Consider the following 18,471-nt stretch of genomic DNA (forward strand, 5'->3'; position numbering starts at 1 on the left):
CAACCCAGCGTCTGTGCACAAAATTAACTTAAAAGTCACATCAAGGGCAAGCTTATGAAGGGGAATTGGTGGGTGGGACAAACACAGCTGGCTGGACAGATATAGCTAATGTGCTTAGCTGTGTTTTTGGGTTGCATATCACCATAGCCTAAGCCAAGCTGTTTATGAAGCAAAAATGCAAAAACTTAATTAGACCCATCAAACTAGAGTGGAAGAGATGGCAACACAAAACCATATATCCCGGGCATTAGCAGTTCAACTTTAAATACCGCTGCTGATCCAGGTAATGCTGATTGATTTCAGGTCCTCTGCTACACTCTTCAATTTACATTATATAAGCATCGATTTCATCCTGCCTTCATCCCTTCTGTCATCACTGTTTACTGCTTTACTTTTGTGCCAAATTTTCTCTCGCTCCTCTAAGCCTTTGTAGAAGTTTGTTTACGAAAAGCAGACAGGGCGTTCGGTGGCTTCCAAACTTAGTTCCAGTGTTCAGCTGAGCAGCACAAATGAAAACGAATGGGGTAAGCAGTCGAGCAGATTTCGTGAAGTAAGACTACCACTTGCAGAAAAACATGCCTGGTTCACACTGAAGCTCACAGGTGGAGGACACACAAACACAGGCACAAAAAAACAAACATGTCTCTGTTTTTTGTTGTCTGATATATGCAATTGCACATAACGCTTGACATTTTTATTAAAAAGTATACTTCTGCTAATCACCTATGTGACAACTGTCTTTTAATTTTAACTTAAAGGTAAATAAATAAAAGAACACTTGTTTTTTCCCCCTTTTTCATAATCTACAGGTTAATCGTAGTTCAAATCCTGACCTGGATTTGTAGCACCGTGGCATATTTTGTACTTAAATCATTGGATGATACAACAGAAACTGAAACAGAGCACTGCTCTTTATATTTACCTCCCCTGTGGCTTCACTGTTCATGTCGGGTGGAATCCGACAACCCTGTTGGCGATGGCATGCTTTTGCTCTTCCCCCGGTGTGCGCCTCTATGCCCTTAAATTATTCTCCCCTGATTGGTTCTTCAGAGAACAGAATGTTCAGCTCAGGTAGTCGCAGCCATGATGGGCATGCATGACTGACAGAGTAAGGAGAAGGACTCGCTGAAGAGACTAACAAGAAGGAAAACACTTGGAGTGAGGAGAGAACAGAAACTAAGAGTAGAAAAGACTGATGACTTCAAAGGTTTCTCTGACCTTGCAGAGTATTTCTGAAAGAAAGAAATCAATAGGTAATGGAGTCAGGGTGCAAGCAAAAAGTGCATGGGTAGTTCCAGTGCAGTGGGCCTAGGGATCAAAATAATCCCTACATTGCACTGTACATTTCACTGTCTAAGCCCTGCACACTCTTTTGTACAATACAATAGCACTCCGTGAGGGGCACTGCAACATTATAGAGCTGCCTTCATCTTAAGTGTTTACGGACCAATGGTGTTCTGCAAAGCCATCAAACTTTGTGCTAGATGGGGTAGCGAGAACGGCTCGTATACCACACAGCGAAGGCGTGTGTAAAATATCAGTGATATTTCAACAAATTCCAATAAAGGGAAGAGAAGCAAGGGCATATGGTGAAAAAGCAGCGCACGATCTGTCAGATAATAACGCTGCTGCAATATTCATCATAGAAAGCAACATACTGCTAAAATTGGCTCGTTTGAACTGATCGTGTCCAACAATGTGTTCTAAAATGACAAGACAGCATTTCTTATTCCTTTGAAGCATCAGCAGCAATCATTTTGGCTCATTTGTGAAAATCGATGGAACAAGGATAGCGTTCAGTCGAAAGTGAACAAAGAGTCAGAGAAGAAGAAAGACACGGCACCAGAGTGAAAGACTTCATGCAGGAACCTAATAAATATTTCAGCCCCGTTCCTTGGTATCAACTACACCAGCTTATTGATTAATCAACCATTAAGCTCATGGAATCCACCAGACTCTGACCCATTAAACCTTTGTCTGTTTTCCATCTTCCAAATTCTTTATATTTTAATATTTTATTTCTCATTTCTTTTTCATCGGGTAGGCTGATACCAAGACCGACCCCTCTCGGGATGCATGATATTTATATTGGAAACCAAACTGGATATTTGTGACTACAGATTTCTCAAAGTCATTCTAGAACCAAGACTTGACACTCCAAAGCCCACTTTATTCTTCTTCTTCCTTCTTCTTCTTAGTTTAATTTTTGATACTAGGTCATGCCTGAAACACCTGGCTACCCAAGAGGTAGCCTGCTCCTCAATTTGAACATTTCAAAACAGAAGACTGCTGGCTCTAATCCAAGTCCCTCCCACATGACACCCTCTGGAGGAAGCTCATTCCCACTGCTTATATCTGCAATCTTATTTTTTTGTCACTAGCCAGAACTTGTGACCACAGGTGAGGGTAGGAATGTAGACTGATCTATGAATTGACAGCTTCACTGTCACACTACAGAAGATTGGTACAGCATTCCAATTACTAAAGAAGCTGCACAAATCTATCTGTTACACTCACTCTCAACTCTTCCCTCACTCGTAAATAAGACCTCAGAATGCTCCTCCTCTTGAGGCATCAACTTGTTCCCGACCTAGAGTGGACACTCCACCTTTGTCCAGCTAAGAACCGTGGCCTCAGAATCGGGGGTGCTAAATCTTGTTCCTGACACTTCATGCTCAGCTACAAGCTGGAGGTCATGGTTTGATGAAGTCAAGAAAACCACATTATTTGTGAGAAGCAGAGTCAAAATCCTGAGACCCGAAAACCACCTCCTTCGGCTAGGCCTAGAAATTCCCCCCTTAATTATTATGAAAAAAATCTGTGACAAAGGGGAGAGCGGTGGACCTGAGCACCCACTGGGAATGAGTCTGATTTATTGCTGGCAATGCAAACCGAGCTCTAGCTTGTCCAGGGAGAGGAAACGATTCAAAGCAACTGAAGCTAAACACAAACAACAGGCAGTTATAGCACACAGTTTACCTCATGCTATGCTCAGGACATGCTGGCATGTGACAGGAGGAGCAAACAGTTTCTACCTTCCCGTTTGTAATTCGGGAGCAGAGGTAACACCTTTTTCAGGCCAAGCACTGCAGTCACATCAGCAGGTGGAGTTTTCCTCCAGGCAATGTTACAGCAATGATGGGCTTGTTCTTGAAACTATATGATTGAGGACTCATGAAAAAAAACGAAACAACTAAATAAATACATTAATTTATTAATACTGCATAGGCAGAATTTTGCTTTTGACTGGGGTCAAAACATTTGTAACTCCAATAACCACTAAGACATCACTAGGAACAAACTGATTGGCAATTCATAAAAAAGGTGAAATGACAGAAAAAAAACCTGATATTTTGAGTAGATGTGATATCAAATATACTTTAATATATATATATTAAAAGCAGTGTGGAGCTAGAAAAACTGTATTGTGAATCACCAGTCCGATGTGGGAAAAATGTTGCATGTTGCATTGTCCATGTCGCATTAAGAGTTACTATTATTAGCACTGCACAGGTAGGCGTGTACATGTAGCTCCTGTTCTAGTTGACTTTAGCATACAGACTGTAGTAGCCGGAGAATCGATCCACCAGCCTTCCAGTTGGCAGACAACCCACTTAGCCACTTACCTTAGTCACAGAAAGGATTTCTTACACAAGTTCCAACAATTTGTTTGCAATAGTTTGTGACGTGATTGTGATTTATGGCAAACAGAGGTCAGGTGAGCTCAACTGATGGTGAAGTAAAAGCACCATTTCATTTCTGTTGGCTTTGCTCTCCCATCTGTTGTTAAGCCTTTAATTACATTTTCAGTAATAAAACAACATTTACATTTTGCTTTACAATATTAGGAAACTATTTAAACTAAGCCCAATCTTGGCTTAAGCATCATAAACAAGTAATTGGCACATAAATCATTCACACTATTAATAACTGAAGTCACCTGTATATCCTTCTAGTCTGTCCTCATAAATTAAACACACACAAACGAGCCACATACAGTATAGAAACACTGTCATGTAAAGCTGGGAGCATTTGCCCAACTTTACATTGCTCTTGTGTTAAAATTAGGCAAACTGGTCACTTTTCTTATCGTGTAAACACACACAGTCCTAATCTTAGCCAAACCTTATATACCCACGAAGAGTTTGGTAAAGAACCATTCTGTGTCAGGAATCTTTGTAGAGACAATCAACCCTACTGATGTGGAGAGCTTTGTTGCTGATGAGCGTTTAGTGGTTCTTTTGAACTCGGGGATGTCATTAGTATTTTGTGCGAAGGCCAGTACACACAAAAAACAAAACAAAAAACAAACAACAGCACTATTGATGTTGGTCCCGGCTTTAATATTCATTTAATCCAATAAACTGAGGAGTTTATTTTGCTCCTAAATGTTATGAAGATCAAAGTGGATCAATAAAAAGTGGAACAAGAAATTAAAACTTGAAATAGTGATTTTTACACTGTTAATAGAGTCTTAATAGAGACTTCAATAGCAGACCACGTGTGAGGCTACAGTTCACAAGTAAAAGTTTCAAGCATGTCTGGAATAACAGACAGATTTAAGTTAATATTGTTTAAAGATGTCAAACACATCTGCTGCTAAATGTAAGGTATAAACCAAGCTTTACTGATTGGCATGACAAATGAATGGTATTGTAGCTCAGCTCAGTTAGCTGTAGTAATAGCCCTTTTGGTTTTTACAGTAACTGTTGGCTTGTGTACTCTGTTTCACATTAAACAACTTCTGAATAGCTCCCTGATTTTATTATTTATTTTTGGGCAGAAGTTCTAGTGAAGTGTTTTCCCCCCTCATAGCTTGATTTTAATTGACCCACTGTGCAACAATTACAAATGTTCAAGATCAAGTTCAAGCAGTGAAGAGTTATCAGAGTTATCGCCCTAATTAAAGGCATGCTGCCATGCAAACCGCTTGAGTTTAAGCATTGAATTAGGAGATGCGCAGCCTTTCGGTATGGCCAGTGGCCTTCCTGTTGGGCCCTGTAGTTCAAAGCAGCATAGAAGTTTCAGAGAAGTTTGTGAGTGCAGAGTTCGGAATATGTGAACTCTCCCACACAGAGAGGCCAGAGCCTCAGCCTGCAGGGCCACTAGTTCAGAACAATCATTGCTTTGAAATGCACTTCTCTGTCTTTTCTCTTTCTCCTAACTACATTTCTGTGTCTTTGATTCTACACTTCTTGCGTTCTAAATCACGTCCACTCACCCTTTTGGCCCTGCTATGTATCCGTCCTCTCTCGTCTACTCATGTCCTGTCCAGACAAGGGCAAAGAGGCTAATCCTGGCTCTGAGGCCCAGTGAGCTCAGTCAGCTCTCCTCCTTCTCTCGTCTGTCAGCATCCATTTCGTCTAACACTCTCCCGGGCTGGCGCTATGGACACCAGAGAGCAGGATGGTACTTCTGACCTCTTTGTGTGAGGAATTATTCAACAGCCTGCCTCTGAATCTCAGTTTAAAGACCCCTTTAATCTGCCGACATACATATATACACAAGCACTGCCCATAGATGGCAGATCCCCAGGACTGAATAACTGCAAAAAAAGAGACAAATTACAAATGACATGTTTTAATCTAAAATGTAATTAATTTAATGTACAGCAAAGTAGAGGTTGCACTCCAGGAGAAAAAAGGCTCGATCAAAACAATACTTTGGGGGGTCCTGGCCTCAACTAGTGAGGCGGAAATACAATAAGATTCATCTTAAATGAAATAAGACTCAGGCTGGAGATATTGCCTTTTTCCCCTCAGCCAAAACTGTTATTTAAGAGCCAGCAAAAAGTATTTACACAAATCCAGTTGACCATTGTGCTACAGGGGACTGGAAGAACAAACAAACAGCAGAGGAGCAGTGGGGTTTGGGAGGAACACAGGAGTGGCTTTACAATTCCTGGGCTGACAGCTGTGACATAATGAGATATATCTACAAATAAATAAAGGATTGAGAAAAGAACATGCAAATGCAAACCGTCTAACTGGTATCAACACTGGAATAAAATGTAACTTGTGTTTTTAAAAACTATGTTCATGTTTTATGTTGAAGATATCAGAACGAGTTGAGACTGATTTGTTGTCTCTTGTGTTTCCCATTAGCTACATGGTGTTCAAAAATAAAATGCTCATTAATGAGACACCAGGGGGATGTCCCCACATATGACCTTTACCTCAGGTACAGGATAAATATTCCTTGGTGAGAGACTTCAGCACAATCTGTTGGCTAAAGAGCAGGGGCTTATGCGGGATCTACTTTCTGAGTACAGCTGTCTTCTGCAAATGAATGAGATAAAAATAGGCACTCCTCTGCGGCACAAAAAAAAAAAAAAAAATGTAACAGAGAATTTTATATGGTCACACATATGGCAAAAATAAACAACACAAAGTCACCAAATATATGCATGCCTGCAAAGCACAATCTTTCCATGCTTATGAGGCACACAAAGAAGAGAATTGAATTGTTTTGTTGTTCTTTCTTAATCCACTAGTGTGATACTTAAAATGGGCCAAGAGACGGAAATGATGTAGACATCGACACGTATCAACAATTAAAGCGTGTATTTATGGAAACCTTTTGACAAAAGCCATCTGCTCACATTACAGATGGAAGGAAATTTAATATCCAGTAGTAGTCAACACTGCTCTGCCTCCATGGTAATGACTATGAGTGCAAAGGGCAGCGGATGGACACTGGACACCCTAGAGATTTATGATACTATAAATATAAAGAAAGCAAGCCTTGCAGCAATCATTTGTAATGATAGTAATATTTAGAATGTGTTTTTCTGAGAAGTATGCTCTCAAAAAAAACTACCCTTATGTCTCAATGACAGAAGGAAAGCAAACAGAGTCAACAAACCTACCACATATACCCATAACTGAGTTTATTTGTGTTTTCTTAGAGGGGGTGTCTAATTATAAGTCAACCTGCAGAGAATGCATAGCTGCAGTCACAAAGTTTCCAGGCACTGTGTTCTCCTTAGATAATACACATCCTGACAGAAGTCTTGCTGAAGCCACAATAATGAGTCCCCCTTTTTGCCCCCTCTCTTTCTCTTACTCCCTTGTTTCCGATCCCTCCATCTGTCTGTCTGTCTCTGCAGAGCCCCTAATGGAGCCAGAAGTTTGTCTGGGGATTTCGGGAAGCAGTCGCCAGAGATACCAAACGACAACTAGCCATCTACTTGAGAATAATAAGGCCCACTTATGCCAGAGCAGATAATGTAGATGTCTACAGCAAACACAAATAGCGCTCTGACAGCCCAAGCAGGATGAGCGTGATGCCTTGTGATAACTTGTTTTAATCTTTAGCAGTACATTGTACATACAGTACATGTTATGTCAGCGAGAGACACCGCGTGCACTATATACATTCAGTTTATGTTGGCAGTTCAGTGATCTGCTTTCTTGAGAATGCAGCAAGGAAGTTAACTGAATTCAAACTCCAATCACAAACACAGTGGGGCGTCTCATTCCTTTTGTGTTGTGCCAAAGTTTAAAATTGTTTGCAGATATGGATATACTGCTTCTCGTTATAAATGACATGTATTTGAGGAAAAGCACCAATGCAGACGCCTCCATTCACTTGCAAGAGAATTTTCTGAGCTAACAAGTTATGCTAGTCTAACCCTGATCATAAACAGCTCATGTTATCCTCATCTGTTATCTCATTTAGAGGCTACCAGACATTCCTCAAATATTTTTTCCCCCCCATTTAATTTGTCTGTTTTGTCATGTTTAAAATAAAAACAACTGCAACTATAGCACTAATTGCATGTTGTTGGAGTGAAAGTGGCTGACCAGAATGATATAGAGGCTGTATTATACTGGAAGTATCTGATACTTCATATGCATAAATGATAGTATTCCATGTCTGACAGTTGTTGACAGATTAAGGTCAGTGAGCGATGAGAATCTGAACGTATAGTCGTCTATTAATGCAACAGTCTTTCTTTAAGTTAAAGGGCGTCACAAGCAAAAGGTATACAAAAAAAGGTTAGTGTATACAATAAAATTCCCTATGAATATACATCTTAGATTTCCAAGTCATTCCAAATTAAGACAACCAATAACCTATACAGTAAGTTTACCGACTGTAGTGTGACAGTGTGTGTGTGTGCTTGTATGCCAGGGAGCACACCTTTGTCAAGAGTCGTCTGCCTTTTCCCTGAGCTGCTAAGAAGAGAACAGTGAGAGAAGTGACTGTTCGAGGAGGAAAAAACAAAGAATGGAGGGCAGACCATATGTTTTGTTTTTGTTTTCTAACTGGGGAGAATTAGCAGGGTTAGGAAAAACAAAACCAAAAAAAGATTTAAGAGGAGGTTTATTGCTTGCTAAATGAAAACAGGCATCTGCAAAGCAAATTACAAGCCAAAAGCCAAAAATGATCAGATGAGATAAACTGGGATGGTGCACAGAGACGACTGAAAACGGGAGGGCGAGACATTCAGAGAGATGAACATATCGGGAGATGAGGGATTCTATTTGGTGGGGCAGCTCCTCAAAGTCGATCTTCATCAGCAATCCCATCTTTGTGTGAGCTCTGGCTGAGATGGGCGGGAGAAAAGGAGGAGCTACAGACCAGAAAGATCAAAGCCAACTAAAACTGTGGATCAAAACCAAACTATTACTCTAGTGTTACAGTAGAATTATGCATGCGCCACTATTTGTGCGCACAGAAGTAATCGGCCTTTGCTTTGATGGTATTAAATTTCATCCTGGTGCTAAACTGAGGCCAAGGGTCTGGAAGAAAAAGAGGAAGGCTGTGCACTGAGGGGAGAGTGATTTGAGGATTGAGGAGGGAAGTTCATTTAAGTTGGCAGAGAATTCGTTTTAAGTGGCCCTTGTGGCTCTTTGGACGGGGATGTCAGAAGAAGTACAACTGCTGGATCGCAAAAAGAGTTCAGGAGCTGTGAAGACTTGATGTAACTCTAAATAATCAATTTGGCTTCAACTGTAAAGGCGGATCTAGTCGTTAAAAAGGGATTTATTAATGACGAACTTACGACAGCCTTTCTCGTCACTTTTGTCAAAGCAGTCGGGCAGTCCATTACACTGCCGCCCGCCTGGGACACACTTGCCATCGCCACACATGAAGATTCCAGGGATGTTGCAGTCCGTGGTGAAGTTATTCCCTGGAAGCAGCTGGCTCTCTGTTGATAAACAAGAGAAACAGAGGAGAGGACAGACTATTACAAACTGTAAAGAAATCAAACAGGTAGAGCGATTGCATTACAGCGATACTCATCACCAGAGTCAAAATGGAAATCTGTTATTATCTCCATTGTCTAAAGACAGAAAAATATTAAAGGCAGCGGCTCTATTTAAAAAGCCGTATCAATCTATGAGCAAATAAACAGAGGAAGATCTCATGAATACAAAAGCGGTCTAGGTCATTCAGTGTTAATAGTATTGTGGGTGAAAATCACGATAGGGAAGATAAAGATACAAACATCAAAGAACACTAATATACAAACAGAGCACATATTTCACCCTAGACTTACACAGATGCACCAATACACACGCGCAGAACAAAAATAAGCACACCGTCGGCACAGTAATCATGAGCCCCGAACCAGTTTGGGGCATTTCTACTGGACGCAGTGCAGCTGCGGCATAATGGGCTGGAATGTGAGACACGGCCTTTTGGCTGAGGTTTGACACTATGTGGTGAGCAGTTTAGCTCGCAAACAAAGCTATGTGGCAGTAATAAGGCGTCTCGGACAGACCGCGGAACACTTTTATGCTGCAGTGCTAAAAAGGGTTCAGCTGCTGTGAAAACGTATGGACCTTTGCATCTTAAATGGCAGTGTGGCTTACCAGAACAATGACTGATGGAGTCCTCAGCTCAAATGACTCCAATTGTGAAGTGCAGCGATGTGAAAATGTAATTATTATTTACCGTGCTCTTTCGGTTCTTTTTCTTTTTTAATTTATTTTCATGACTGAAATGAATAAAATGGAGGGATATATTGATACATGAATGACCTGCACAGTACTACACAAACTCTTAAGTCCTTAGTTTTTTTCATATTTGTTTTCATGAAGCCAGTAATTTTTTAAAGTGGTTTTATGCAATAGTTCTCCAGGCTTTCCAACAGTCTTTTTACACTGGCAGGTTTTTGCTCATTTCCAGTTTAATTGTTGTACCCGACCATTTTCAGAGGAATGTTGTTGTTTTTTATATATTCTATTGTTAAACCATTTATCACTGACTTACCCGAGCATACAAAGCAAATCTAACCCAACAGATGACCCAGCGTTTTGTCTACACATGACAGAAAACTTAAAGCACCAATTTTAAATGGCATATTTGTTACTAGCAGTGTGTTGCAAAAACATATCAACTGTTCCAATTTCTTTAGTTGAATCTATGAAAATGCCAAATATAGCTCGACATCTTATATTTTCACAGCCATAAAATAGAATTTTGCATCAACAAGGTGATTCCCAAAGTGCTTTTAGCTTTAAAAAACAAAACAAAACTGGTATATCTTGGTCAGGTGTGGTGTGCAGTGTATGCTTAAAGAAAACAGACAAGTAGGGGACAAAAACAGGTCAGAACCCCCCCGCAAAAACTAAACGATCTGCAGCGGATGAACAGTATCTGTCACGCCCTTAAGAGAAAACCCCGCAAAGACCTGACACACGACCTGAGAGATTCATCTAACCTTTCAGTTGATCCATCTGCTGTTCAGTGAAGCCTCATTAGAGATGGTCTCAGTGGAAGGGAGGCTATCGTGAACATGAAAGGAAACAGGGAGAAAAGGTTGAGGTATGCCAAATTACACCATAACCTGACTTAAATAAGTGGAAACAGGTCTGATGGAGTGATGAATCCAAATTTGACATTTCTGGTTCAAATTGTCAGCAGGAGGAAGTCAGGAGAGAGCTACAACAGTGAGTGTCTAGAGCCATCTGTAAAACACGACAGGAGCTCTGTCATGGTTTGGGGCTGCATTTCAGACAGTTGAGTTGGAGATCTTGTCAAAATTGACGGAGTTATGAATGGAGTTAGATTTTGATCCACTGTGCAACACCATGTGTAATACCATGGAAATCTGGAAAGCAACGGATTGGCAACGGATTCCTTTTTCAGCACGATCCCAAACACACTGCCAGTGCAATCAAAGCATACCTGGATAGAAAAAACACACAATGGAACACTATCAGTCATGAACTTGGCCCTCCTCCGGAGCCTGGACGTCAATATTATTAAAGCAGTGTGGGATCAGCTTGAACAGAACTGAACAAAAGGCAGCCAACATCCAACGAAGAGCTTTGAACGCCCTTCAAGGAGCCGACAGAACCACTGACTGCTTAAAGAAATTACAACAAAGCTTAAAAGAGCCTAAAATAGTTCAGGCTGTACTAAAGAACTCAGCTGGTCATACCAAATATTGACTTTTTTTAAGCTCAAGAATTCAGCACAATACTTAATATATGTAGGTACCTGCAGCTTTTTTTTTATTTTGTTTGACATTAAATATTTATAACAAAAGACAGCGATGGATGTCTAAATGTCCTTCTCAACAAAATCTGAAAATGAGAAAAGGGATAAAAATGTTAAATGCAGAATAGTAATGACAAATATGAAAACCTCTAAAATGCTTGGATGGATACAGATCATAGATATCGCTCTGTATTTATGTTCAGATGCCGCTTCTATTTGTTCAGTCCTTTAAAATAATCCAGTTAAATGAATTCCCTTTCTCCAGCAGTGACACTGTTCATTTTCCTCAAATAAACCATTACAGGGACACATTCTCAATGAAGTAATCTTCATTACCACAAAATCCACTGCACCCCACTTCAAATAAAAACCTCTGACTTTTGTGAATTCATAAGTAAAACTCCACATTTTTTACCACAGCTCGTTGATATTCACTTAGCACATGTAGCCATCCTCCAGAGTGCAGCTGAGTAACTGACACACAGAAATAATCTGTTCTTACATCATCCTTCCACTGCTGCTTTTTTAACAGCAGCAGGTACTGGAAACCATGTATAGATTGTCTCTTAAATGAGACAGCACAACCCTTCTGGATCTGAATGCATGACGCAACGCCTCCATTTGTCTCATGCAATATGAAACAAAAAAGCTGAGTGATAAAAAAGAAAAAGCTCCTGAATCTTATGAGGACAGGAAAACATTCAGATTTCTATTTCTTTCACTATTTATTACGCTGATTCATCTAAACTGGAAATGAAAAACATCGCCGTGATTATCTTTTTGTCAAACAACCTTTCCAAAAAACAAAATAAATAACAGGCTTACTCTTAGCAGCTTCAGCTGAGTGGTGTGATATTTCAGTTTCCACTTCTCTCAACTTCAACATATAAACATTAAGGCTGGTTTGATATAAGAACAATGAGTCATCTCTTCTCTTATCTTGAGTCGCTTCAATGATGTTTCAGTATCAAGTGAAAAAAAAAATCCAGCTTAACTTCAAGAGCACAGTGAGGCATAGAGATGGTGCAGAGATAGCAGTCGCACATTAGTGTTAACTATAATACAGAAAAGGGCCATTAGATTAATAAATAATGTAGGGTACAGGGACCATACAAATGCACTCTTTGTCAAAATGCAAGCTATCAAATTCCAAGACTTGGTGAAGCTTAAAACAGCGCAGATAATGTATAAAGTAAGAAATAAACTGCTTCCCAAAGAAATCTGTAAATTGTTCATAGAAAGAGAAGGTGGGTATAACTTAAGAGGGAGATGGAATTTAAAAATACAAAGTGCTAGAACAACTTTAAGAACTATGTCTATCTCAATTGCAGGAGTTAAATTATGGAACAGTCTAACAGAAGAAATAAAAGACAGTCAAAACATAAAACAGTTTAAAGTAAAATATAAAAACCTAATTTTAAATAAGTATAAGAATGAAGAAAACGGGGTTAACCCAGGACGGTAATGTTGCTGGAAATGGTGTTGCGGTTCTTTTTTTGTTTTTTTTGTTTTGTTTTGTTGTTTTTCCATAACTTGTGTATCTGCAAATATACACATTCTGTATTTTTCATATGAAAGAAACTATACTGTGGTGGGGCTTGCTAATTTCTTGTTTTGATTTATGTATGTTATGTTTTGTTTTACTTCATATGTTTCATATGTTTCATATGTTGTTTGTTTAATTTAAGACAAAAAAAAATTAAATGAATGAGAGGTAAAACTTGAGGGGGTAGGGACAAATAAGTAAATACTTCAGCCTACTCCTTTTCAAACAAATAATGGAATGATATTTTGTAATGATTGTGAAGGCACATGTTTGAAATGTTTGAAATAAAAATGAACTGAACTGAACTTATAGCTCGGCTTCAAGGAGACACTTTCAATTTCAAGTTGCAATCAGCTTACATACAAAGCTACTCACACACTGTTCAACCTTTGACCCTCATCAACACCAGCTGGCTTATTTGCCCATGTTAACTTGCAGGAAACAAAAAGGGTGAAGACGATATTTTACAAATTAACAGATCAGATCGAGCTGCAGTCAATAAATACATGCCTTGGAAAATTTCCTTATACATTTTAGAGCCGATAAGAAGATAAAGCCTATCTGATTAAAATATTTATAACATAACCATCGTCAATAATCAACTTATTATAAACCTGATGCAGCATTTATGCCATCTGCTAATTAACTATGCTTCGAATATAACTTATAAGACTAAAATATGTTCAGGTCACTTTCAAAATGTAAATATTACATCTCACTCGTTTTATCTGACCAATTCTTCACAATGAAGGCACAATGTGCACACTGACAACAGTATACTCTTTAGCAAAGGGATCAAAATGGGATTTGGCAGGTAAGGGAACCTTAAGTTCTGGTGTAGCACTGCAGTGGGGGAAGTGATTCACCTCAAAAGGACTGATCTGATTTGTTGAGTTAAATAGAGTTAGCCATATATTATATAAGCAGATGTTACACGAGCTATCATGGCTGCTGTCCAAATGCTAGATAAAGGTGGGAATTGGCAAGTAATCCTTAAGAGCACCATCAGCTTAAATTTAAATTAATGACTGCTACCCCTGACCTAACAGTGGGCATGGCACCAGTCCAACATGGGCCATTATGTCCTAATGGTGTTTCTTGCCAGGTCTGCAGCTCTTTTTGAAATTCTTCATTCCATATTTAGACTACACCCAATATTAACAAAGAATAACATAGCGTGAACGGCAAAACAGGAGGACAGAAGTAAATAGAAACAGAAGTTTTCAAAAATGTGAAATCATTTCACGCAAAACAGACAAAGTTGAATGCAGACTGTGCAAAGCAGCGCTTTCCTTCCATGAAAGCACTACTGCGGTGCACACGCATTTAAAACACTGACACTGTGGAGCTGTGATGTCAACTCTGGGTGGGTCAGCTTTAGAGAATTAGTTGGTGTGTCGCACTGATACCTTGTTTATGTTAGCTTACCTGGCAGAAACTTCTCATGGTTGATGCTTGCTGAGTGAACACAATTTCAGTTTTGTTAGCTAATGAGTGAAATGTGATAGTAAACCATTAAACTGGAGTAGCTACACAGTCTCCTAGTTTGTTTGTTTTTTTCTTCTCACATTAATATTAGCGTTTATTCTGAATAGTAAACCCTTTTCAACAACAGGGTGATATTCACAGGTGGGCAGACTTGCACAGGTGAGGTACTGGAGCCTAGAACAGGAGGTTTGCCCACAGGAAAAGGAGATAAGAATTATTGAAATAATCATTAACTAATCAACTAATTAGAAAAACCTGGCAAACTGGTCGACTACCATTCATTCGTTTCATGTAATCATGCATGGACTTGTAAAAACGATCGGCGAAAGGCTCAGCCTATCATCGACAGTCGATATATTCGTCCAATCGCCCAACCTTACCATTCACATAGATACAGAAATTTGTAGCAGACAGTGTGTCTACATATTACCTATGCTACAGTAATTATGAGACTACCACAATACATGGATACAAAGTATCCAATTGAATCTCTACATATTAATCTGTCCAGTACCGTCACACAACTTTTGAAACAAAAAATTATCGTTTTGTCATTTCACAAAATTAAAGAAGATAGTTTCAGTGACACGTTATGAACAATGTCTGCTTTAGTTAACTCTGAAAAGAATGAGGACATCACATTTTATTAAATGTCAATTCCTGAGCAGTTCTTGACTTTCAGTTCTTACCTAATCTCTCACAATCCTAGTATATTTCTTACACATTTCTCAGAGCTGTTTCTTTCTTCTGCCACTGAACTACAGCAACTGCATCAACACATCGACTGCAAGACACACTGAGTGTCGAACTGCACAGAAACAGCTTGTGCGCGTGCGTTTGGTAATGTCTGTTGAGCGGTTTGAAACGTTCCATTTGAAATTACTTTCTACTTTGAAAAAAGTAACTTTAGCTGATCCTGAAGTGCTGTGACTGCAGCTTTTTTGGCATCTGCAGCATGACAGGAATGAGACAGAAAAAAGAATGTGCATAGTGTGCATCAGGGACTGTGGGGCGGTATTACTTTCTGCATTGTTATCTTCATCGTGGCACCAGCTGCAGGGAACGCCAGCCTGCAGCACATGAAAATGAACTTGCTTGAAGTAATTATGTATTGTAATTGAAGGTGATGGAAGGCCATTCAAGCTTGTTCCAGTACACTAACCTCTGCTTCAGAAGCTTATTTTTCATCAGACTTTTTAAATATAGTGCCAAATCACAACAACGGTCATCTCGGAGGTTTTATACTGTTCAGTAAATGTCTTTCAATATGACAGAAAAGAACGCAAACAATTCCCTATGAGGATTTGGCGACACTGGGGAGACGATTAAATACGAACCTGTTACAGAGCTGTGAGTATTCACAGACCAAACACCGCACAAAGAAGCGTGATTAGGGCAACACATTGTTGACAACCCAGAAATGTCCATTCAGAGCCCCACAGAACAAGTGTAGGCGAGAACCATATAAAATGACTTCAAAGAGCTGACGGAGATACACTGGGTTAATTGGAAAGCTGCTTTGGGAGCACAAGAGGACAGGAAAAGGACTGTCTCTCATATATGTGTATGTGTGTCTGCGTGGGTGTGTTTGAGGAGTGACCAATAAGAGTGAAAAAAAAAAAGAAGAAGAAACAGTTGATGGACAGCTCGTCTTTTCCCACGAGTGTAACACTGCCAGTAGCAAACCTTTTGCAGTACTTCTTGCAACAAGCTTGTGATGAATCCATCTTTTGGCAAGCCTCTTATCCCAATGCCCCTGTCATTCTGTCAATTCAGTAATAAGCCTCAATACTTGTTCGCCACTGAGGTAATGAACAAAAACCCACCTCATTACCGCAGAAAGTGTAGCTATACAGGTCATTACAGATGGCACTACAAGAGAAACGAAATAATAACAATTCACTATGCAATAATAATTCACTATGGTACTCTGGGGTTTCTGCAACACTCCCAAGGTGACCTGGGCAGTTTTATTGGAAGCAACTGTGTCGAGCATTTATCCCTTATGCTTTTAACCATTATTTTGTGGACTGCTCAGGGCATTGTGCACAATCCCCTGTGTATGTGTGTGTAACTGTGGTCACACAGTGAGTGTGCGAGGGAGAACAGGAGGAGATAAGGCAGGGATGAACCTGGAAGTGTAGACCAATTACTCTGAGTAAATATTGACTACACCATCCTTTCCTCTGCACACCCACCGTCTGCATCCCATCTTTTCTCACCCTTCAGCAACCCTGTGTCTACTAAGGCCCCATTTAAACTGTTAAATCATAGAGCGTAGAGACATCAGCTGGATACTCCCCCCCCCCCTTTTTTTAAATTTTTTTTTTTTTTAATTAGCATGTACATTTTTAGTTTGTGCTACTTTCACAAAGTTTCAGTGGCTCAATCTGGGTGAAATCTTCCTCTCTCTATTTGTTCAGCTCAGCTTCTGTTGCAGTTATATTGATTGCACCTCTCTTACCTCAATTATAATTTGACATGAAAATGAACTCCCAGCATAAACACAAGCTTAATTTCCCAGCGGTTCTGAATAATACTCAAGTTATTTCTCAAGTAAGCTTCCACATTGTTTCATGTTAAGTAAGTGATATGCAATATGATGGATGATTTTTTGCAAGATTATATACAAAAGGTGTAATTACTAGACGCTGGCCGATACAGGATTTTTAACTCCGATACCGAGGATTTTGTGATATTAAAGAACCGATATAGTGGATGATAAAGAGATTGCTCTAACATTTATGCATAGCTATTTATGAGCCCTTAAGGTAATATAAAAATGCAGCTTAAAATGAATCTTGTTTTATTGTTGCAGCAAGTCATGGATTACTCTTTTACACCCTGTCTGACTTGGCTCAGATCAGCTGGTTGTTGTGTTTGTGGTGTTGCCAACAGGGAAGTTTCAAAGTGCCTTTTGGAGGACAAACTATGTAATGTCAACACTCATTACATGGTTGAAGGCTCTTTCCCCCATTTCTTCTATACTTTTTAAAATGTTCATTTATTGGCTATTATAAAATTACATCAGCTTATTGTTCCGTGCATTATAGAAACTAAAATCTAAAAAAATGGTAGATCTTGTTATTAAGAGAATAATTTCTCTGAATTAAGCTGAATTTAAGTGAGCAAGGAGAAACCCGAGCAATTTAAAACTCAATCGTAAAACTGTTAACAGTTTAAAAATATCCAGGTCGTTCACAGTTTGCAGTAAACCACAAAGAAATTTGTGTTTCCACAAAGACGAGAAGATGTTGAACATGGATCCAAATGATGTAGCTTTCATCAGTTGGATTTATAAATCTGGGTTTGGAAAGTTGGGAAATGCTATTAATGTTGACTCTAGGATCTTTAGCGAATAAAAGAAACTCATTTTAAAAAATAACTACCTTTGTTTTTTTTTTTTAACCCAAACAGACATTTCTGGGTTGTGTCTGACCTTGAGAAATGCCACAAGTGAGAAAATAAATCAAAGTGATCCCACATGCAAAGAAGATTAAGAATTGCAAATATTGGAATCAAATTGGAAAGATCTGGGAAATATGTAACCACAAAATTTCTTAATAGGTTAGGACTTTAATATTTAGGACCACTGTTACCCATTTAAAGAAAAAAAAATCATATGAGTGCACATGGAAAGCTTCCAACTTTCATTCCAAGATGTTCCATGGGTATACTTCATGCATAATGATTCTGGAAATGGCAGTCATGAGACTTTTCAGAGAACTGCTTAGGGTGCCTTAGTTCTCTGAATATGCAAAGACAGGTCCAACCACCCACATCTGCCTCTGTCTTCCAGGCCTTTTGAATATTTTCCAACCAAATGTCAGTATGCTGCCTCGACAATGAACAGCTAATTTGGTAATAAAAAATATATATTACTCTTGACAGTAGCTATTGAAAACGTATTAAACCTTAAAGCATACAGATGACCTCCCTTCACCTATAAGACTCTTCTGGGTGTGTGTATAGACTCTGGG

At 39.3% G+C, this 18,471-nt stretch overlaps 1 protein-coding gene across 5 annotated transcripts in view; it reads right to left on the bottom strand.

The window, feature by feature from the left end:
- ldlrad3 (low density lipoprotein receptor class A domain containing 3) overlaps positions 1-18,471 on the bottom strand; it is a 91,392-nt gene that overhangs the window by 42,445 nt on the left and 30,476 nt on the right. For 2 of the 5 annotated variants that reach the window (XM_085281757.1, XM_085281756.1), the window contains exons 2-3: positions 10,676-10,739; positions 9,011-9,157 (exon numbers count right to left, since the gene is read on the bottom strand). In XM_085281757.1, the coding sequence (XP_085137883.1) occupies positions 9,011-9,157; positions 10,676-10,691 (163 nt within the window). In that variant the 5' untranslated portion in view covers positions 10,692-10,739. Of the gene's footprint in view, positions 1-9,010; positions 9,158-10,675; positions 10,740-11,056; positions 11,143-18,471 lie in introns of all 5 variants that reach the window. The other 3 variants (XM_085281754.1, XM_085281758.1, XM_085281755.1) reach the window with 2 other exon arrangements.

This window comes from Mchenga conophoros, linkage group LG7 (assembly GCF_057382185.1).
Source record: "Mchenga conophoros isolate Kocher_MC1m ecotype Shallow Benthic linkage group LG7, M_conophoros_male_GT1.1, whole genome shotgun sequence".
Lineage (NCBI taxonomy): Eukaryota > Metazoa > Chordata > Actinopteri > Cichliformes > Cichlidae > Mchenga > Mchenga conophoros.